This window comes from Engraulis encrasicolus, chromosome 16, assembly GCF_034702125.1.
Source record: "Engraulis encrasicolus isolate BLACKSEA-1 chromosome 16, IST_EnEncr_1.0, whole genome shotgun sequence".
Taxonomy (NCBI): domain Eukaryota; kingdom Metazoa; phylum Chordata; class Actinopteri; order Clupeiformes; family Engraulidae; genus Engraulis; species Engraulis encrasicolus.
The window spans coordinates 18,752,821-18,776,903 of NC_085872.1; the positions used below are offsets into that span (position 1 = coordinate 18,752,821).

General features: G+C 42.0%; 1 protein-coding gene and 2 long non-coding RNA genes across 6 annotated transcripts in view; 1 reads left to right on the top strand and 2 right to left on the bottom strand.

The window, feature by feature from the left end:
• LOC134465324 (uncharacterized) overlaps positions 1-3,721 on the bottom strand; it is a 43,087-nt gene extending 39,366 nt beyond the window's left edge. For 3 of the 4 annotated variants that reach the window (XR_010038134.1, XR_010038133.1, XR_010038135.1), the window contains exons 1-2: positions 3,443-3,709; positions 2,738-2,849 (exon numbers count right to left, since the gene is read on the bottom strand). This is a non-coding gene — a long non-coding RNA (uncharacterized LOC134465324). Of the gene's footprint in view, positions 1-2,737; positions 2,850-3,442 lie in introns of all 4 variants that reach the window. The other variant, XR_010038136.1, reaches the window with a different exon arrangement.
• A 339-nt stretch (positions 3,722-4,060) lies between these two features.
• The window catches only part of st6galnac5a (ST6 (alpha-N-acetyl-neuraminyl-2,3-beta-galactosyl-1,3)-N-acetylgalactosaminide alpha-2,6-sialyltransferase 5a), an 88,655-nt gene continuing 68,632 nt past the window's right edge, over positions 4,061-24,083 (top strand). Inside the window, 1 exon segment of the mRNA XM_063218937.1 lies at positions 4,061-4,313. Within this exon segment, the coding sequence (XP_063075007.1) occupies positions 4,299-4,313 (15 nt within the window). The 5' untranslated portion in view covers positions 4,061-4,298.
• Positions 7,310-9,646, bottom strand: LOC134466358 (uncharacterized). The gene is made up of 3 exons (XR_010038283.1): positions 9,243-9,646; positions 8,792-8,936; positions 7,310-8,069 (listed from the first exon to the last, which is right to left on the bottom strand). It is a non-coding gene; the product is annotated as an uncharacterized LOC134466358 (long non-coding RNA).

Here is a 24,083-nt window from a genome sequence, read left to right on the forward strand (position 1 = left end):
TACCGCACCTCTGGCACCGTGTTGACGGTATGTCTTCGCTTTGGAGGCTGAGAGTGGCTTGGTCTCCCCTTGCGCTTTTCCACAGAACCACTCATAATGAGACCTTGGGCGACTGAAGCCTTGAAGCTCAAGAGATCAGATTTTCCTGATCTTGTTTTTTTCTGGTATAGGCGCCATGCATTCACGCAGACAAGATCCAGGAAATGGAAGAAGACCCGCATGTACCACCTCTTGTTTTTTCGACGGTTGGCATACATGGCAAGACACTGATCCACCAAATCAACCCCACCCATGTGCTGGTTGTAAAGAGACACAGCAAATGGTCGACTGATTTCAATCATGGAATTCTCTGCCTTTTTCCATCTTCTTGCTGTGTCCTCTGGATGTTGTCCAGCGCATGTGGAGGCAATGTGGATTAAGGACCGGTCAAGCCAGCGTGTGACAGTGATGTTGCTTGTTGTGGAAACCACAGATGTGGATCCTCTTCCTTTTTCCTCCATTGCACGTGGCTCCAGCAATTTGGCTCCAGCACCCCTCAAGCGATTGACACGGCATGTGCCTGTTGCCTCGATGCCATGTCTTTTCAGCTCCTCGAGGAGTGGAATTGAGCAAAATAAATTGTCGAAAAAGATCTTGTGGCCATCATGGTGTAAATCACTGCACAGGCGTACAACTACCTCTGGAGCCATTCCCAACTCCCCAACATCACCTCGGCCACCACAGGCACCCTGGTACAACTCGAAGCGGTACATGTAACCAGAGCTTCCAGCTCTCACCCACACTTTAAAGCCCCATGGCTTTGGCTTTTTTGGGGTGTACTGCTTGCTGGAATGTTTGCCTTTGAATGGGATGATTTGCTCGTCAATGGAGTGAAATTCCTCTGGTGTGACGGCTGAGAGGAAGCGCTCCTGCAACACATCCAAGACCGGCCTCAGTTTGAAGAATTTGTCACCAGGAGACTGAGAGTTGTTGTCAACGAAATGGAGGTATCGTCTGATTTCCTCAAATCTCTGGTTGGACATCGCATCAGCTATTAAATGGTGACGAAGGCCATTGTTTGAGGACCAATACATCCGTATTCTTGGGTACTTGATGTAGCTCATAACCAAATTGATGCCCAAAAATACTCGCAATTCTGCATTGCTCAGATTTAGGTTACCCTTCCCCTTCTGCAGAGCATACACATTGGACTGGAAGGTAATTTCATCAATTAGGTGGTCAGGAAAAAGGCTGGAAAAAAGCTCTAATGGCTCCTCACCCTCTGCAATTACCTTATGCGCACCTGTGAAGGCTGGGAGATTCCCCTCATACACATTGTCCCTTCGAGCCCATACTCTGTCTCTTCCTTGACCTCTGACCCTGACTCCTCCTCGTTGACCTCCTCCTCCTCTTCCTCCTCCTCTTCCTCCTGCTCCTCCTCCTCCTCTGCCTCTCTCCACTCCTCTACCTCCCCCTCGTCCTCTGCCTCGTATTCCTCCTCTTCCCCTTCCTCTTTCTTCTCCTCCTCCTCTGCCTTCTCCTCCTCCTCTGCCTTCTCCTCCTCCTCCGCCTTCTCCTTCTCCTCCACCTCTGGCTGTTACTGCAACACACACCTCTTCTTCTTGTTCCTCACTATCACTGTCTGAGGTTTCCTCTGTGCTGCTGTTGGAAAACGTGCTGCTTTGCACCGAATCTTCATCACTGTCATCACTGTCACTACCACTTCCCTCTGGGATATCCTCCACTACTCTGTATTTAGATGCCTGTTGGAAAGGGAAAATATGATGGGCCTCTCTCTCTCTCTAGTATAATACAGTTTTATATCTATAATAACTGGCTAAGATGAAGGTCAATTCAGACATTGTGTATATATATATATATATATATATATATATATATATATATATATATATATATATATATATATATATATATATATGCACAGACACACACACACTGTACTACTGCATGTTATATAAATACAATATTATATGTGTCCTTTTGCATGTCATATCACATTGCATCCATTGAATTCATTGAATAAAGGGTACTACGAGTACTAATTCTGTGCATTTCTCGTCTAAATCCACATTATAACATATAATTTCACATATCAAGTTATCATTTCTGTTTAAATATATGTTAAATGTTTGTTATCTGTGATATAAAGTAGTTTGAACAAGTCTGTGAACAATATAAATGGCTATAAATGCTTCTAAGATACAAGATCTAGTATTTTTTCATTTAACTCCTTTGATGCGCAACGTCCACATACGTGGACAGTTAGTTTTTAAGGTGTACAAACCATGTTTCACATGATATTTCAATTCTAACCACAAAAACTTGTTTAGTGGGCTTTCCTGTACATACTAATATTTTTTTTACCTGCTTTTGTCTTCTTGAATAGAAACTTTTTACTGTTATGCCTGGAGCATTTTGCACAAGGTCATCATCGTCTGCCATCTTGAATTGATGATGTCATAAAACAAAGAATATCCCAAATACAAGAGGATACACAATGTAATCTTAATGTATGGAGTCTAATTATACTGCCACCAAGTGGTTTGGAGTGTAACTTCAAGGAAAGCTGTTTAAAAACAGAGTTTAATTAACTGTCCTCATATGTGGACACCGTGCATGAAAGGGTATTAAAGCTAAGGTTGCAGCCAGATGTGGATAGATTTAGAAAATACTAGTTTCAAGTGTCTCTGCCTGATCATGGATCTTACACTTAACATGTGTCTAATTATAGGCATACCTCTTTTGTAGCTGTTTCTTATGGGTTCTGGTCAGCTAGTTTCTTTCCAGGTGATGAGAGAAGTCCCTGCTCTCTGCTGTTCCTGAGCTCTCGTGTGGGTCCACTGAGGTCTCTGAATCAGTGAAAGCATACAATCAGACAAGACATATGCACCAGCATTAAATTCATGCTTAATTATATACCATAAAATATAAAGGATAACGATGCATACCATGAGTGCCAGGGCTCTAAATGGACTTTTCCCAACACCAGCCAAAGTGGAACTAGTTCTGCTAGAAATCTTACTATCCAAACACATGGTGGGTCAGACTCAGAGTAGTAAGTTGGTCTTCTCTACCAGGCAAACTGGCATTTCACCAGCATTTGGCCAGTTCACTGGTGTTAATTTAGAGCCCTGACGAATGCTATACCCCATTATCTCATGCTCCAAATGTCTGATAGGGGAAAGTCGTAAAGGATAACTTTGCGAGTGACAGCATTTATGCAAAGGTTCTGTGCTATCCACAGTAACAGTTCCAATCCACAGCCCTTTCCGATTACAAAAAAAATATATGTGGCAGCTGAGCTGCTTGCTTTACATGATAAATGCTCCGGTTTAATAACACGTTTAGCCTGATACACTGATGACAATTTAGCAGACGTGAAATAAATGGCATTATATACGAGGTAGGGAAATTATGTTTTACCAAGGGAAAAGTATCTTACCTGTCATCTGTGAAATGTTGCGGTTTTGCTATCTTAACTTTAGCTAAGTTGTTAGCTATATATACGTGAGATAAACAAACTCGGTTCAGGTAGTGAGTGACTCCAATGTCCTGGCTGGAAATGAATTTCGGTACTCGTTAACGAGTAGTATATCGCAAAACAAGCAGTCAAGCCTTTGAACCATTAAAGCAGCTTACATTTATAATTTTACCAATCCATTTTGTAAAGCAGAGCTCATCAAGCACCGACCCTGGCAGTTGAGATGAGAATTACATTCCGTTCCCTTGACAACCCAAATAGTTTACTTTGAGCTCGCGCTACTTCCGCAGGCTGGCTGGCCAGCTTTCATGCTGTCACCAGAGAGGATTTATAGAGAAAGGTAGAAAGGCTATGCTGTCACATCCAAACTTAATACAGAAGTGATTAAACAGCGTTTATTCGACCTTCTCCGGCGTTAAGAATTCAGCGTCTCATGGCGCCTTTTTGGCATTGTTTTTTTGACCAACGACGGAAAACGACCAATTCTGACGAGTATTCATCGCCTCAACGTCCCTCTGCTATCTGGGACGCCGCTCCCCCTGATAGCCTACATAATACTCTTTAAGACCATGAGGTCTTACAGCAGGCAGCATCATCTGCTCGGTGCCCCTGGTTTGTGAATTCTGCGATAAGAATGGGTTTAGGCTGTGTTCATACAAACGCTAATCTGACATAGGAGTGTAGAGCACGTTGCCTTGGCTCTCCTGCTGATGCTGCGATGTGATGGGGATTTTAAGTCAACCTAATCTGACATAGTACTATTTGGAAAGTGGACATACATGCGCAAATCAGTGGAAATAATACAGCGCGCCGAAAAATGAAGACAGCTATGGTAATAGTTCTAATTTAACTACTGTGCGGGAATGGTATTTTCTTTGGGCTACACAGGTGCACCCGGGGTTGCTGTCGTAGAAGTAGTTACTACATGTGTGTTTTGTGTTTTTATTGCATGGGACAATAAAAAGAGGATTAGACTGAATGGAACAACAGAACCCGGCTATAATCTAAAGGTCATGATACACAGGGCAACTTTTTGGGCAATGTTGCCAAGCAATGTTGCCGGCAACGGGCAACCAGATGAGACACAGGGCAACTTTTTAGGGCAACCAAAAATGGGCAACAGCTAATTAAATAGAATATCTATTGCCAACATTTGCTGCTATTGCTGTTGTCCTGGCCTCAGTAAGTAGACCTTTCACTTCTTAAAAATGCAAAATTAAATAGAACCTAGTCACAAGTCAATAAGTTTAGTTTTTATAATTCCAAATAACAATTAAATCAGCTCTATGATATCAAAAAAAGTGTATGATTGCTTACTGTGCTAAGTAAGTTGGAATACTGTAGGCCTCTACATACACGTAGTGTAGCCTACCTTCATCATTCCATATAATAAAATAGTGGGGTCGTAGGCATGTGCAATTTTTCACAGTCATTTCAAATTGGTGTTAAAGTTTGGTTTTCACTTCCAAGTTGAAGTTTAGGGTCTATAGAACAATTTGGGTTTGAGTGTCAAACACACAGATAACAAAATGGCCTGCGGGGGGCGCTCTAAAATATATAAAGTGCTATAACTTTTTATTAGTGCAACCAAATTTAACATATGAGGTATGCATGGATTCAGCATTAAGAGGAGAAGCTGGTGAGCTAAGTATTTGGTGACCGGATTAAACACACACTATGTCATAAACACACCTTTAGCTCATGGACAGCAAAATTCAGGGTTTTTTAAGATAAAGGGTGGAAATGCCCTTCAAGTTGCAATGAAACATCATTTATTGTTTCAAGTTACTGTAAATAAAGGCTGGGATATATCATTCAACTTGATTTGTTCAGAATATCCCTGAAGCACAAAGATACCTAGGATACCTATACCCAAATATGGTTGCATAAAGCCTATGTGATATTTAGGACCCAACTTGCAACTTTGAGTTTATGAATTTAGGATCATGAGTATCAACTTTTTTCAATCAAGCCATATTCTATTCACACATAAAATCACAAAAAAACTTTATCTGGAAGAAAATAAGACAATAATAATAATAATAATAGTAATAATATATAAATAATACTAAATAATAATAATAATACATAATAATAATAATAATAAGACTGCATTTCCGGAGAGACAATGCTATTAGTATGCTTGCGGCTTATGCACACACATACACAGAGCTGTTGTATACACACACAGAAACACGAGGGAAAGAGATAGAGGTCTGAGTGTGTGTGTGTGTGTGTGTGTGTCTGTCTGTCTGTCTGTCTGTCTGTCTGTCTGTCTGTCTGTCTGTCTGTCTGTGCGAGAGACAGAGAGAGAGAGAGAGAGAGATGCGAGAGAGGTGTGTGTGTGTATGTGTGTGTGCGTGCATGTATGGAGATGCTTCAGGTGCCTTTCAGCAATGGGTGGGTAGGGAGAGGTAAGGGTGGGATTTGAACCTGCAACCCTCTGACAGACCAACACCCTACCCAGAAGGCCACAGCAGCATATTATGCCACGGTGGCCCAGGTGACAGCAGCGGTCTGAAGTCCTACAAGGCTGCAGTTTGGCAGTCAATAGCTGAGTAATATGTGCAGCCTTATCTTTACGCTGTCATATCTCCAAAAGTTTTCAAGTTGTCAGATGATATTGGCACACAAATGGCACAACCCTGCTCTTCATGTCAAAGCTGATATCACTTTTCTAGGCCAAATGGTTCAGTCAAAAAATTGACATATTCAGGCCTATGCGCTGAGCTGTTCATACATTTTTTTTGTAAGTGAATGGGGTCACATCATAGGGATTTTAAAACTGCTCTCTCTGTTGGCTTAGATCTTCACACAGTTTGTATTCAGAGTCAATGCCTCTCTGACAATGCCTTTACCTAGTTGATACCTAGTTAAAAACCCCAGGACAGGTCACCTCTCACTCTAACTGCCACAGTTTGTGACATCATCATCTTGACCATTCTACCATTCATTTCAATGAGGGGGAAAAGTGAGAGAAAACTGAGGAAAAACAAGTCTGGTGAACGAATGAAAGGGGGTAGGCCAGTGAAAAATACTCCACCCTGAGCCCTTTTCGAGCCGTTCGTTTTGGCTCTCGAACTGTGTCTCTATCTCGAAGGCTGCAACGATTCAAAGCCGCCGTACTAATGAATGGCGATTTCCATAGGCTGAGGTGAATGGAAAAATGTAGAATAATAATAAACTGTTGATGAACAATTAGTATGCTTTCCCGCAAGCATACTAAATAAACTGTAGGAGAACAATGAGTATGCTTGCTGGGGGCAAGCAGAGGCCTTTGGCAAGCATACTAAATATTACTATAGGATTATTTCATACATGATAGACACAATCATCTGCAGTTATGAGGACATCTCTGTGATCTAGGAACTGTCCATTTGTTACCAGTGTAGTTGACAGGAATGAAAACCGTTCTTATTATCTGCATTTGCCAGAAATGCCTGCCAATCTGGTAACAAATGAACAGTTCCCAGATTTGGACTACACTAAAGATGCAGTTGCCAAAGATGTATTCCAACTAGAGGTGAAGTGCAACTGTACTAGTACTTGTACAAATAGACCTGCCAGATCTCGGTGCAAATGCATGAAGGCAGAGTTAAAGTGCACACGTCTGTGCAAGTGCACATGCAATTTCTAAGACTGACCACTGACTGTTTTTGCATCTGTTCTCTGTCATAGAGTGGAGTATTGGAATAAATGTTAGCCCTGGTCTTCTGTTTGCTTTTTGAATGCAGGAAAAAATGATGTTCCCCATAGTATTTATCATCATCATCATTATTATTATTATTATTATTATTATTATTCTACCATGAAGACTCGAGAGGCAAATGAACGTTATTAACATTTATTGAACAATAGACATGATACAAAAATGCATGAATCCGTTTGGCGAACAATTACACTTGATACAAAATGCATGAATCTGTTTGGCGAAGGTTCCCGTCTTCGCGTTGAACTCCGGGGTAGGACAGCATATCCTCCAGCGGAGATGGAGGCGGGCGTAGCCTGCCCCCTAACAGACGGGAACCACTGGTGACGGTGGACGGAGGGGTGGTGGTGGTTTCAAATTCGGCTTAACTGGAAAGCAGAGAACAGAATGAGTGACTGATTTTTTAAACAAACGTGAATGCGATCCATTGGCTGAGAGGGAACGATGCATGAGTGATGCATAACGGGGATTCCCGAATCTCGCGTTGTGATTGGTTGACGACCCTGGGCAATGATGACGCATGTATGATCTGTCAAAAGGGAGATTGGATGGTTAGCCTAGTAAGTTTGACAGCCGAGAAATTCGAGTCTCCCTGGTAGAATTTACGCAAGCTCCCATTTCTACCATGAAGACTCGAGAGGCAAATGAACGTTATTAACATTTATTGAACAATAGACATGATACAAAAATGCATGAATCCGTTTGGCGAACAATTACACTTGATACAAAATGCATGAATCTGTTTGGCGAAGGTTCCCGTCTTCGCGTTGAACTCCGGGGTAGGACAGCATATCCTCCAGCGGAGATGGAGGCGGGCGTAGCCTGCCCCAAAATAGAGATTAGAAGTGAACTCACCTACCGCTTACAAGGAGACACCATCTGAAAGACATGAAAAGTTAGTTAGATGATTGATTGATGATAGACGGAAGATGAAGGATGATAGGTGATGATGATGATGATGATGATGATGATGATAATGATGATAACAATGATGATGGTGATGATGATGATGATGATAATGATAATGATGATAATGATGATAATGATGATAATGATGACAATGACAATGATGACAATGACAATGACGATGATGATGATGATAATGATGACAATGACAATGATGACAATGACAATGACGATGATGACGATGACAATGATGACAATGACAATGATGACAATGACAATGATGACAATGATGACAATGACGATGATGATGATGATAATGATGACAATGACAATGATGACAATGACAAGGATGATGATGATGATGATGACAATGATGATAATGACAAAGATGATAATGATAATGATAATGATGACAATGACGATAATGATGATGATGATAATGATGACAATGATGATAATGATGATGATGATAAAGATGATAATGATAATGATGACAATGACGACAATGATGACAATGATAATAATAATAATGATGATGATGATGAGTGATAAGTGATAGGTGTTGGAAGACAAATGATGATAGATTAAATGAGATTATAAATGATAGGGATGTTCTAAGGCTTAAGCTTATGGGCGGTGGTCTAGCGGAGGCATGAAGCCTGTGATGATGATGGTGATGATGATAATGTCGGTACCTTAGGCTATGCGAGAAGACATGGCGCGGATGCGCTGAGAGCAGAGACACAGCAGAGCGTTATGATTTGATTGATAGATGCACCTTGGTCAGGAGAGCGCTGAAAACTTAGATTATGACAGTAGGTAGAGAGCCGGAATCGTGACCTAGGAGAGAGTAGAACATGGTGATGAATGAATGGATGGATGAATGAATGTAGGCTATAATATGTGGTATGATAGTTGACATCATAGATAAACAACCATGGCAATTAGGCTGGTTCAATGTGTAAAATATAGAGATAACAGGCTTACAGACCACTATAAAATCGATCTGATAGATGAGAGAAGGATAGAATACAGACATGACCGGGTGACCGGAGCGATAGCCCCCAAGAGATGGAGTGAATGCCGCCGGTGCAGCAAAATACCACCGTCACCAGAAATGAGAATAGAAAACATAAAGTTACAGACCAGATATAGCATGCTTCAACGACGTGATGAGGAGTGAGGCAAATGCAGGAAGCGTATGCGCCAGACGACCAACGGCCCAGCGCCTTGATCGCAGTAGGGGACAGACCCCGCTTAGCGGCCGTGGTGGCCACGCCGATTCTGAACGAGCGTGCTGTATACCTCTTGGGCGAGGAACGAGAAGAACGAAACAGAGTTAACAGAACAGAAACAGTACACTGAGCCAGATGACAAAGCGAGGAATGAGCCGAATGCAAAACGCACTGCGTCGGACGACCAGCGGCTGAAAGCCTGCACTATGCGGGCGTCTGCCCAGAGTGGTGAGAGAGACAGCTTTAGACAAAGCATGAGTGGCTAACATTAAAAGACGAGCACCTCGGCCAGGATAGCAGAAAGGTCAGGTTAAAACAGAGGAGGATCGGCAGACAACTGTTAATCATGACCTAAGAGAGGAAGAGAGCAGAGCTTGTAGCTGAACGAACAATGAATGAAACACCAAGGAAACATCTCGACCAAGAATAATAACACGTCAGTTATGATAAACACCTACGCGGTGTGGCGCGGTGAATGCTTGTGCAAAGCAGGCATGGACACAGGCAGTGGGGCGGATGCCCTGGTTGGTTGAGAGAAACAACTTGCGGTAACTGCATGATTAGACTAGCAATAAAAAAAGGGTGGCACCTTAGTCAGGAGAATGCAGAAAGTGCGAGCTTACGACAGAGGAGAGTTGGAGAGCCGGTTATCGAGACCTGAGAGGGACAGAGCAGAAAGCTGAAACATCACTGAATAACAGCACCAGAACAAAAACGGCATATCAAAATGGACATAAACTCCTACTCGCTACCAGTGGGTAGCTGCGATAAGTTCGTCATGCAGGATGGATGAGGATACCGATACAACCAGGTGACTGGCGTTAAAGTTGGGGCGACAGCCCAGTGTGATGCTGAGGCGATGGCCCATTGTGATGCCGAGTTGTGATGTTGAGCCGTGGTGTTGAGGTGCGACAGCCCAGGGCAATGCTGAGGTGTGCCGTTGATGCACGAGCCCTGAGGCGCCGGCCCAGGGTGATGTTGAGTCGCCGGCCCGGGGTGATGTAGAGTCGCCGGCCCGGGGTGATGTAGAGTCGCCGGCCCGGGGTGATGTAGAGTCGCCGGCCCAGGGTGATGTAGAGTCGCCGGCCCAGGGTGATGTAGAGTCGCCGGCCCAGGGTGATGTAGAGTCGCCGGCCCAGGGTGATGTAGAGTCGCCGGCCCAGGATGACGTTGGGGCCGATGCCCAGTCCAGTGTCGGGGCCGATGCCCAGTCCGTCGTCGGGGCCAGAACCCAGTCCATCGTTGGGGCCAGAGCCCAGTCCATCGTTGGGGCCAGAGCCCAGTCCATCGTTGGGGCCAGAGCCCAGTCCGACGTTGGGGCCAGAGCCCAGTCCGACGTTGGGGCCGATGCCCAGTCCGACGTTGGGGCCGATGCCCAGTGCATGACGTAGCGTATGCCCTACGTGGAGCGGCAGGCGCACGTGTATGTGAAAGTGTACGGGAAAGCAGCAGAGACCACCATCACCAGATATGAGAAAACAAACACAATACGACACATCACAGTCCGAGCGCCCTGACGATTCCAATGAAGCCTAAGGGCACGAGTGGTGTACAGAGTGAGAGGGTTAGCCCATAGATGGCTACCAATGGGATCAGAACCCTGACAGGACTCAATGGGCAGAGTTTCATGTATAATTTAAGTATGATTATTAACGGTCATCATCGATGTACTTCCCACGGATATCACTCATTTATTTACTTAAATTTGGACGGTGTATATGTAGCCCATTGTGATCAGAATAACTCGAAGTAGACAAGGCGTTGCAACCGGCTACAATATCCCTCGATGCGACTGGGCGCAGGCCGAAAGCCCCGCGTGATCTTTAAAGGTACATTGTGCAGGAAATGGTCAAAAAAAAGAACAGCAACTATGCTGCTCGTTGGAACTGAGCTGCCTATTGCCAAATTTGGTCTTTACATGAACATTTACCATGTAATAAACAATATTTTCTAGTATGGTCCAAGTAAAGTCATTTTTTGGTGCTAAAAATTGCTATTTGGTAAATTCAAAAATGGTGGACCATGGAGAAGATTCCCCCTTACATGTAAGAAAAGTGCAATTTTTTCAGTCATAAGGAATACTTGGAATTTGATGGTGGGGTAAGCATTCACAAAACATAATTAGTGAACTGGCAGCATGAGTCTGGAAATAAACAACTAAAATCTCACACAGTGTCCCTTTAACTTAATCCAGCCCTGAATGACTTGAAGCGGGAGTGAGGAAGCAAGGTACACTTATCAATACAAACTGCAGGCAGTGCGATGACATGAGGTGATGATTGGCACGCGCGCATAAGCTTAATGTGCGATCCAGAAGTCTAGGCCTACGAACCGAAGTCATAACTCTTAAAAGTCAACGAGACCGCCACATGGGCCAGTCCATGCAAACGAAAACGTAAAATAGGCTCGTGTTGTGGGCATAGGCTACTGAACGGAACATTGAAAATAGGCAGGTGCAAACTGATGAACGCACGACCGGAATCCACGTGAATGAAAAACTGTAGGCGGTGCTACGGCCCGTAGGCTGAGGTCCTTGCAACATCGCTCCGGAACATAGGAAGTACGTTTGTAATCAGGACAATTAAGAACGAGTGCAAGGCTCTGCAATGTCCTCCGTCCGGTGTCGTGACAGGCAGTAGCACGAAACAACACAGAAGGTAATGTCGGGTTATGCATGCGGGCGAGGCGCTTCGATATATACGTAGCCCATTTAGATCTGTATCCCCAGCAAACGTTCCAAAAAGCCACACCGACCGGTTCATAAATGCTCTATAATATTGGCAAGCGAATCACCAGTCCATCCGCAGCAGATGAGGCCGACGAGGACCAAGTAAATTGTGACTCGCAGTACCCATAACGCCTCCGAAAAAACACATGTGCTGAGCAGGTAAGCTGGCTAAGTGCGCAAGGCGCAACGAGAGAGCACCGCGGGCCCAGTTACTCGATTCCGCCCTTCCCCAGCAAATGTCAAAAAGTCACTCCAACCAGTTCATGGAATTCTCCCAAATGACCGCAAACGAAACGTAGGCCATCGGTCAACCAGCGGCAGACGAGACTGATATCCGAGACAGTGCAACAAGCCGAGTATGAGGCATAAGAGGCGACTTGCCTGGACAACGACTTCCCCGCAAAAATAGTCATTCGCTGAGATAAACGTTCCCTGGGTCCGCAGGACAAGTGAAGGGAAAGCCGCCAGGTTACTCACGAATTACACCAGTTCGGGGAAATCCATCCACAGGCAGGCTAGTTCAAAAGCAAATCCACAGAAATCAGGGAGCGGCGTGCCAAACAAATTGATTGAAGCCTTGCGAGAAAATGATTAGGCTGTTAAAAAGCACCGATTGCGTGCCACGCGTTTGAGCGGTTGGAAATCCCATCCCAGCAACGGCAAGGTGAGGAGTTATCAAGTAACCAGGTAGAAAATAAACAGAATGTTTGATAACGAAAACGCCGGACAGCCACTTCAAATTCGGCTTAACTGGAAAGCTGAGAACAGAATGAGTGACTGATTTTTTAAACAAACGTGAATGCGATCCATTGGCTGAGAGGGAACGATGCATGAGTGATGCATAACGGGGATTCCCGAATCTCGCGTTGTGATTGGTTGACGACCCTGGGCAATGATGACGCATGTATGATCTGTCAAAAGGGAGATTGGATGGTTAGCCTAGTAAGTTTGACAGCCGAGAAATTCGAGTCTCCCTGGTAGAATTTACGCAAGCTCCCATTTCTTATTATTATTATTATTATTGATTTACTTTCTTCCAGATATAAAGTTTTTAAGTTGTGAATAAAATGATGGCTTGATTGAAAAAAAGCTGGTACTCATGATCCTAAATTCATAAACTCAAAGTTGCAAGATGGGTGCTAAATATCACATAGGCTTCATGCAGCCATATTCATGTATAGGTATTCTAAGTATCTGTGTGCTTCAGGGATATTCTGAACAAATCATGTTAAGTGATAACCAAGGCTTTATGTACAATAACAACAATAAATGATGTTTCATTGCAACTTTGAGGGCATTTCCACCCTTTATCTTAAAAAAGCCCGGATTTAGCTGTCCATTGGCTAAAAGTGTGTTTATTACATAGTGTGTCTTTAATCTGGTAACCAAATACTTAGCTCACCGGTTTCTCCTCTTCATGCTGAATCCATGCATACCTCATATGTTAAATTTGGTTTAACTAATCAAAAGTTATAGCAGTTCATATATTTTAGAGCGCCCCCGCAGGCCATTTTGTTATCTGTGTGTTTGACACTCGAACTCAAATTGTTCTATAGACCCTAAACTTCAACTTGGAAGTGAAAACCAAACTTTAACACCAATTTGAAATGACTGAGCCTAATACGACCCCACTAGAAGGGTTTGCAGGAGGAGTAGGCCCTATTGAACAAGAATGCTACAACCGGTTATTGAGGGAATTGCCTGCGAATGGATACAGACACCTTGAATAGTTTGGTGACCTTCCTGCACCATAATAACAAAGGCTGCATATGTCCTTCAGTGTTAGGCAAGTTACTCTGTAAACTATCTAGGCCAAATACATTACTGATTACATGTGTCTTTTCAAAATAATCCCTTACATTACAATATTATTATATTTAAAAAGTATGGCATTACATTAATTTTGCATTATTTTAGTTACTTTCGTACAGTTTAAGCTCATGAGTCATGACTTTTTCACATCCCGTCCAGGAAGTATACCTGGTTCAGAGATAGCTTCTTTCTGACCCACCACAGTGAACAGCGTATAATGCAGTGTTACTTAAGCTACTTAGCATTGTAACTAAGTAAAGATTACACTTTTTGTCCTATAATGCCTTACATTACTGCGTTACAACAAAAAATAATGCATTACAGTAATTAATTACTTTTATAATGTGTTACTCCCAACACTGTTCCTAGAACATTAGTAACCTGCAAATAGATAGCCCGCAGTTGTCATTTAGTTAAGAAAATAGGCACACCAGCCTATTGAGATTAATTACCACTACTACTCCCAACACTGGTGTCCTTCACAAATATTTAAGAAGTGGACAAACCAGATACACTACACCCCACCTAGTTTGGTTGATCAGGAGGACACAGAGATAGGCCAGATTATTCATGGCACTTGGAGAGAGGAACCTGAGTGTATGCTACCAATAGCTGCTTCCTCTGATAGACATCCATCTAAGGAAGTTAGAGGGGAGTTTTGTAGCTTTTTCCATTCAAATGGTGCAGTAAGCTGGAAAAAAAAAACAATTAACCAGTCAGATTTAATAACAAATGTGAACAATTTATTATAATATTAAATAGTACATGCATATAAATATAAATGTATTATAAATATATTAATAAATGCTGTTAAATAGCCATACAAAAGATATGCAGCAATACAATAACTAAACAATATAATCACTCCTCTGGTCATCTAAAATGTTTAAGACAATGGAGGAACACTGCATGTTTTGAAGTGTCCTTCCTATTAAGAAACCCCATGGCATATTCCATCGCCTCAGCCACTTTTTTCGGCACAGTTTTGCTTGGTTTGTTTCCCTTGCATTTCCTTTCCTTGTTGAGGTGAGAGTCCCTCAGGAGGTGATGGAATTGATGGAGATGTTGGTGCCTCTGGCTCCTCTTCAACTTGTAGATTGTCCTCACTTTCATCCACGGCGCAAGAGCCAAGGAGATAGTGTTCGGGTAATACTTCCATTTGGGGACGTACTCGTACACCTCTGCTGAATCAGCCCCAGACCTGCTCTTCTCCATGCTCCCTGGTGAAAACGGTCCTCAGGTTTTTTTTTTAACATCTTGCTCTGTGAAGTACAGCAAACATAAACATGGCAGTCAACCATCACATAGACCTTGGGGGTATTCCTAGACAGTGTTGGGCAAGTTACTCAAAAACTGTAATGCATCACTGATTACATGTTACTGTCTTTTCAAAACAATCCCTTACACTACAATATTACTATATTTAAAATGTAAGGCATTACACTACTTTTGTATTACTTTAGTTACTTTCGCCAAAAGAACTGGATGGATGAACTATATGGATCTGGAAATGTATTACAGTGTAAATCAAGCTCATGAGTCATGACTTTTTCACCTCCCATCTAGGAGGTGTTTTTAGCAGCATAAAAACTATCAGTTTCAGGAATAGCATCTTTCTGACCCACCTACCACCAAAATCCAGGTCATTGTAATGCATTGTAACTAGGTAAATATTACAGATTTTGCCCAGTAATGACTTACATTATTGCATTACAGCAAAAATGAATGCATTACAGTAATTACTTTTGTAATTCATTACTGCCCGACAATGTTCCTAGAACAATAGTAACCTGCAATTAGATAACGAATTGTGAATAAAGAGTTAAAGCATTCAGGAGCTACATCCCTAAACAGTTGGGAAAAAAAATCCAGAATGACAGCTTACCATGTACACATAGTCCATGGGCCGGAGCAGAAGTTGGTATCACCTGGGGTGGCAAAGTCTATTTTTTTTTTTAATCCTCCATACCTGAGGGACATTATTTGGTATGATAGCCCTCTGGAAGTGGTAGCTTTCTTATATTTTTACTCACTTTTATAATGACACCCAGTGCATTTCGCAATACATGCCTATATATGGATGTAGGCGTATGCAAGTGTCTGTGATGATGGGATATATTTTTATTGATGTTAAATCACATGTAGACACCTTAGGGATTTTAAAAATATACAGTTTTGATGGATAATGTACTTTGCTATGAATTATATAGGTCAAAATATATCCGTCATACACTTTTTCAGCAATATAATGCAAGGTTAGATTGATGCAGAAGCCTGTAGGAGGGTGGGTCAAATCCTAATACTTGTTATATCATATCTGTAGAGTGTGGGCTTTCAGAAAATATATGGGTTTGCTAGTTTAATATAAATTATACACCTATTTAGGCCAAAAACCCATAACTGTCTAATGGATTTCAATGGAAATCAATGCATTTCAATGTAATCCCAAACACATTACATAACTAAGGTATAGAGGAATAAAGGAAGTTGGGAGATGTCACAATGCACATTATATCACATCTGGAGTGTGTAGACCTCGAAAAATAAATGGATTGGATAGCTTAATAGAAATTACACAGTTATTTTATACCCACACCTCATGGCCGTCCATTAAAAATCAATGCATTTCAAAGTACAATGTACTTTACAGAACTTAAGTACGGATAGAGGAAGTTGGGAGACCCCAGGGGGATAGGTTGGATTGCAACTTTTGCTATATCATATCTGGAGAGTGTGTGCTTTCAGAAAATACATGGGTTTGATTGCCTAATATAAGGTATGCTGCTATTTCAGGCCTATAACTCATAATTGTCCAATGGATTTGAATGAAAACCAATGCATTGCAATGTAATGCAAAGTATATTACAGAAATGTGTTGTAGAGGAATGTAGGAAATTGGTAGTTGTCCCAATGCATATTATATCACATCTAGAGTATGTAGACCTTTAGAAAGAATATGGACTAGATCAATGATTCTCGAACTTTAGGCCTGGGCCCACTGGTTGGCCCTTACTGTATTCCAGGTGGGACTTGAAATCATTTTCTAAAAATCAAAATCATATTTGTTTGTAGTGTATGTTTTGTTTTATTTATTCAGTCAGTGATGAGCCCTGAAGAAGAATGAACATTTCAAGGGGACCCCGAGTTGGAATAGGTTGGGCAAACCTGGATTAGACAGTTTGATACACATTACAGAGTTATTTAGACCCAAACCTCATAGCCGTCTATTGAAAATCAAAGCATTTCCAGGTAATGCAAAGTGCATTACAGAACTAAGGTATAGCTCAATGTAAGTTGACAGATCTCTCAATGCACATTATATACCTACCTGTACTGTAGACCTTTGGAAAACAAATGGGCTTACAGTTATTTTAGACTCAAAAATCATCTAGCCATTGAAAATTAAATCAAACTAGGCTATATTACAGAATGAAGGTAGGTCTAAAGTGTAACGGGGAAAACTGGAAGATGTGATTGCAATTGCACACACATCAGTTTCAAGAACAGTACACGGAGATCCTGCATAACAGTATTTTCATTTTGTCTGGAACTAAACTAGACCATTACTTTTTCTGAAAATGTGTCTTGACTTGCTGGGTATGTTGGGTGTGTTGACTGCTGTAGTGTCAAAGACAGATAAGACTAGGTACATCATGATACAGACAGAAATGGCATCGGGTGAGTCTTGTTTAATTTCATATGTGTTTTGACTGAGATGTTGGAGAATGAGTAACTACATGATGAAAAGTAACTATACTACAGACTTGTGAGAACACCAACCAGCGGGAATATAACTCCACAAACATGATGGAGGGAAGAAGGAATCTCACAGGGATTTGATGATTCATCAAGGAAGAAAAGATATTCAAGGGAAACTAGTGCCTTGCATTGATTGTTGCCTCTGAGTCTGATAGAGTGAAGCACACAAAGTGAATTGAAATCATTGACTGCATGTGAAGTGTGTAGTGTGAAGTGGGGCGTAGAGCAGGTGGGGTCCTGATCTCTAAGGAAAAGGATACAAATGAACATCTGCCAGTCAAACACAATTTTCTCACTTACTATTTTGGAAATGAATCTCCTTTTCAGTGTTATTTCACAACGGATGGCCAATCATGCCCATTGATACTGTTCAAAGGGTGGCATGTCTGGGTAACACGCAGCATGACTTGACACTAAATCCAAACAGCAAAGCTGGAAAAAAGAACCTCCATGTAATCTTCCTGGATCTTGCTGATGTCTTTGGCGCCATGCCCCATGAGCTCAGTGATGTGCCCTCCATTTAAGAAAGTCCCCATTTCAACAGTAACTGGAAAGAGGACTTTCAGCTTACATCATGTGGCTTGAAGTTTCAAGATGCCCATTACCAATCTAACAACTTGCAGTGCAACAAGGCATGACTACAGATGACACTAAATTCAGACATACTGTATCGTGAGTCCAGAGATCAGTGGTGAGGGGAAAGGCATAACTTGTGGTTACTTAGTGCAAGTGGAGACCTGCAATGGGAATGAGGCAGCATCAGCTCCCAAGAAGGCAGGAGATATTGGTGTATCCTTCAGTTTTCTATTCATACAGCCATTTCCTTTGGAGATTGCCTCCACATACCCTCAGACAACCAGCTTATTATTTAGTACATTGTACCATGGAAAGGTACATCATAGTCGGGAAATTGAAGTCTGTTGAAGAGGTTAGATGCAGAAGGTTTGTGGCAATATACATCACCAAAACATCTGAGGGATGTGGGAAGCAAGGGTCTCACAGCCACCAAAAGCACAGGTATGATCACCCTGTCACTTCCCTGTAAGGGTTTACAGTATGAAGTTCAAAGACACCCTCAAAAGCCAGAGGAACTGAGCCAGAGGCCCTTAGTGTCATGTGTTCTAAAATAAACTCATTACTCAGAAATTGAAACTGTTCATGAAACTTACCCCTATCATTCTCCAATTTGTTGCGCCAGCAACCAGCAATCACCAATGATGCTGATTGGATGGGGAAAAAGCCACAGGACCCAACAAATGGCAAACAGCCCCTAAATTCAACTTCATCATTTATCATTCACCATGTTTTCTATATGCTACAGCTATAGCGCAAACACTGAATCTCTTCATGACTGGGTTTTTGGAAGACTAGATATAATAGCAAAACCTGGCTGATTATGATAATAGTGATGGAGATTTTGAAAATTGTAATTCACACACATTATAATTTGTTAAAACAACATACCATAGGTGCAATTGCCATGTTATGTGTGAAGGATTCTGAATGCACTATTTGCATTCTTTTCATTGGACAGTTAATGTCATTACATTCTCATTTCTGTGAGTGAGCTGACAACTGTAATATTCTTCTTTTGCAAATGCCATTCTGAGAGTTACGTATCCTCTTGACCTCTTGCCTTGTCCTAATTAATCTTGTTTTCAAACATTTGAGTGTCCACCTCCTGTAGACTCAAGTTGAGCCATTTTTGCAACCAAGACACTATGTTCTCTATCAATATCTAATATGCCTGGTCAGCCATTGAATAGTACTTTCTGAAAATAACATCCACATGCCCATCAACTAATCATCCACAGGGTGTCAGAAACTTTTTCCATAACTGCAAGTAGGCTATATGAAAAAAGGAGACCAGGCAACATTTTTTCACTTCATGGGTGACCCAATACTACCAGTGCTTATGGGTTTGAGGTTCAACAAAACAAAATTGCCAAAAGAAAATCTAATTTCATGTAACGAAGTAAGCGTGATCAAGTTTGTATCGATAGCACTCTGGCCCATTTTAGGACATCTTAGCATGCATCTCCAGCACATGCCTACTATCACTTTAATTTATTAGAAATAAAGGTTAAATGTGTCCTGGCCCACTGACTGAAAAAAGGATGCTAAGGCTTTCTAAAGATCCACTGGATGTGACATTTGAGTTGTGATATCTCCCAACTTCCTACATTCCTCTACCTCAGTTCTTCAAAAAGTGGAGAAGACGCGCTCACACTATCGCCTAAATAGGCTACTTAACAATTCTTAACTGGGTGCTGAATCCCACAAAAACTTGAATGGATAAATGAAGCGAAGGACAGCACTCTTCAGATTTCTTTTTTGTTTATTCGCCCACGAACGTTTCGGGCAGAGCCCTTCTTCAGCGTGTAATGGCGTTTGCACCCATAGGTGGTAGGTGTGCCCTAAAATAGGGTGAACACCTGTGACCCCATGATTGACACCCAAAGTTACATGTGACTTCCCCCAGGGGGAGTGAAATCAGATTATAATGTGTTACAAAAACTGATACCATATATCCCAGAATGGAAAAGTAAAATTAAATACATAAGTAATAATTGAAAAACAAAAAACTTAATCATAAAGATGATTATTTGAAGAAGGCTAGGCCTACACAATGTCATTCTTCTAACAAAATGTCATTCTTCTAACAAAAAATCTATAGCCCATAGAGTCATAATATTTTACCCCTATTTACAAAAACATCTTACATACACACATCTTACAAGAAACAACTCAGAACCAATTCCTCATTCATGCCTTTTGGAATAAGTGTATCGAGCTGGTGGATCCAATAAGCTTCTCTCTGTAGTAGCAACTTATCCCTGTCACCACCCCTACGTGGCGTTTGCACAACCTCAATGCCCATGTATTGCAATTGTCTCGCTTCATGTTTTACCGCATTGAAGTGTCTGGCCACCGCTGACTTCTCATCATGGTTGCGAATAGAACTCTTGTGCTCACAGATTCTAGTTTTTAATTCACGTTTGGTCTTGCCTACATAATAGAGATCACAGGGGCATTTTAGTAAATACACCACATACTTGGTGTTGCATGTGATCCTGCCTCTGACCCGTATCATTTTATCAGTTACCGTGTGCTTGAAACTATCACCTTTCATCATGGCATAGCAGTGTATACAATTATGACACGGAAAATTGCCACTGGGAACTCGTGACATAAAATGAGAGGGCTTTTTGAAAATGAAAATGAAAATGAAAATGAGAAACTGATCAACATACGAAAAGACTTGGACAATCTACAGAAGGACATGACAGAAGCACTCTCTCCCGAAAAGCTGCAAGAAATTGTGGCGGACTGTGACACGAAGATGGAAACATACAGAAGACAGGTGGAACTATACAAAATGGGGAAATATCGCCGTGACGCCTTGGACTACCGTGATGGCAGAGTCTACACCTGGCTGTCTGGCAGAACACCAAAGAAGGGGAAAGCGCGACAGAGGAGAACTGCAGACTACGAGATCACCAGCGAATCGTCGGAAGGCCTCAGCACCGACACAGAGTCAATCAACGGGCGTTTTTTACGCCCACGCGCTCAGTCAACATCAGGACCACCATCTCACGGACCACCATCTCACGGACCCCCAGCATCGCAAAGAGAAAAAGAAGAAAGACAAGGCGGGGCAAGAGGAAGGCCCAAAAGAGGAACACGGGGGCGTTACTAGGGGATCCTCCTGTGGAGTCCAATGTGATCAACATCTCCAGCATGGAATTAAGTGAAGATCAACAGAGGTTATTATCTCGAGGCCTGTCGTTTGTACCTTCTAGAAGAGCGGACTCCTTCACCACAAAGGTAGAGCTGTTTAAGTTCTTTAGAAGTATACGATTGAAGGCCTTTTACTTAAAGGATGTCAAAAAAGTGAGTGACAACCAAGCTGGACAATCACAATTGGTGACGCAAAAGCGATTTAAATTGAAAAGCACCTTTGTCCCCCAAACTAATAACGCCTCTATAGACACTTTTTGCCGGTTGGTGGAAAAAGAAGCACTGGATTTGTGTATGCAAAATGACGTCAACACTGTTTATCCTAACCTCCTGCAATCAGAGAAAAAAGCGCTGATGGAGTTGATGAATAACGAGACCATTGTGATTCGCAATGCTGACAAAGGAGGCGCTGTGATTGTACAGGATAAAAAGGCATACGTGTCTGAGATTGAAAGACAATTGTGTGACTCTGATGTATACAAATGCTTGAGCTCAGATCCTACGCATAAATTTTGTGATGAAATCAAATGTGTTTTGAAACGAGCTTGGCGGGAGGGGGAAATTAATGAGGATGAATATAAATACATGACCCCAGCCAATCCCAAACGCCCGGTGCTGTACACGCTCCCAAAAATCCACAAAGATTTGCAAAATCCTCCCGGCCGTCCTATTGTGTCTGGGATTGGGTCAGTGACCGAACCCATGTCCCAGTTCGTAGACTCACACATCAAGGACTTGGTTCACTCTCTACCTTCTTATTTAAGAGACACTATGGACTTCCTCAATAAACTGAGTGACTGTCATGTTGATCAGGATGATGTTTTGTGCACCATGGACGTGTCTAGCTTATATCCCAGTATTCCACACGATGATGGGATGAATGCTATGCGACATTATTTAATGCAAAGACCCATACAAGAACCGTCCACTGATTTTCTGTTGTGTCTAACGAATGAGGTACTGACCAAGAATTACTTTAAGTTTCAGGACCAATATTATCTCCAACTGCGAGGCTCAGCAATGGGTTCACCCATGGCCCCGAATTATGCGAATTTGTTTATGGGAAAATTTGAGTTTGATTTTGTCTACAATAACAATCCCTATTTTAAGTTCATTAAGCATTATTGGAGATTTATTGATGACCTGTTCATAATATGGAGTGGTGACGTCAATAGCCTACATGATTTTCATAATTACATGAACGCACAAATGAGATCTATAAAATTCACGTTGGAACACAATAAAAACAGCATTTCCTTTCTGGACGTGAAGGTAAATAAAGTGGGCACATGTCTTGAGACTGAACTGTACAAGAAAGACACCGATAGGAATACATTTCTACAATATGGCAGTTACCATTCACCCTCATTGAAACGTAATCTTCCCTATAGCCAGCTGACGCGCGTAAAGCGCATCTGTACGTCAGCAGACGCTTTTGAAAAACATGCTACTGCCCTCTGTGATAACTTTCAACATAGAGGGTACAAACGTGAAACTCTAAGTCACCACCTCAACAAAGTGAGAGCAACACCACGATCTGACTTGCTACAACCTAAACTTAAGAATGCGGACCAGTCCATAGCGTTGGTATCTACATATAGTCCCATAGCTGAACCCCTGAAGCACATAGTGAAAAAACATTGGCACATCTTGCAAACTGACCCCCAGATATCCTCTGCGTTCACCAATCCACCCCGAAACTTCTACAAAAGAACCCAAAATTTACGTGACCTCTTGGTAAAATCAGACCTCTCCAAAAAGCCCTCTCATTTTATGTCACGAGTTCCCAGTGGCAATTTTCCGTGTCATAATTGTATACACTGCTATGCCATGATGAAAGGTGATAGTTTCAAGCACACGGTAACTGATAAAATGATACGGGTCAGAGGCAGGATCACATGCAACACCAAGTATGTGGTGTATTTACTAAAATGCCCCTGTGATCTCTATTATGTAGGCAAGACCAAACGTGAATTAAAAACTAGAATCTGTGAGCACAAGAGTTCTATTCGCAACCATGATGAGAAGTCAGCGGTGGCCAGACACTTCAATGCGGTAAAACATGAAGCGAGACAATTGCAATACATGGGCATTGAGGTTGTGCAAACGCCACGTAGGGGTGGTGACAGGGATAAGTTGCTACTACAGAGAGAAGCTTATTGGATCCACCAGCTCGATACACTTATTCCAAAAGGCATGAATGAGGAATTGGTTCTGAGTTGTTTCTTGTAAGATGTGTGTATGTAAGATGTTTTTGTAAATAGGGGTAAAATATTATGACTCTATGGGCTATAGATTTTTTGTTAGAAGAATGACATTTTGTTAGAAGAATGACATTGTGTAGGCCTAGCCTTCTTCAAATAATCATCTTTATGATTAAGTTTTTTGTTTTTCAATTATTACTTATGTATTTAATTTTACTTTTCCATTCTGGGATATATGGTATCAGTTTTTGTAACACATTATAATCTGATTTCACTCCCCCTGGGGGAAGTCACATGTAACTTTGGGTGTCAATCATGGGGTCACAGGTGTTCACCCTATTTTAGGGCACACCTACCACCTATGGGTGCAAACGCCATTACACGCTGAAGAAGGGCTCTGCCCGAAACGTTCGTGGGCGAATAAACAAAAAAGAAATCTGAAGAGTGCTGTCCTTCGCTTCATTTATCTACCTCAGTTCTACAAGGTAATTACAGAACTTGCATTTGC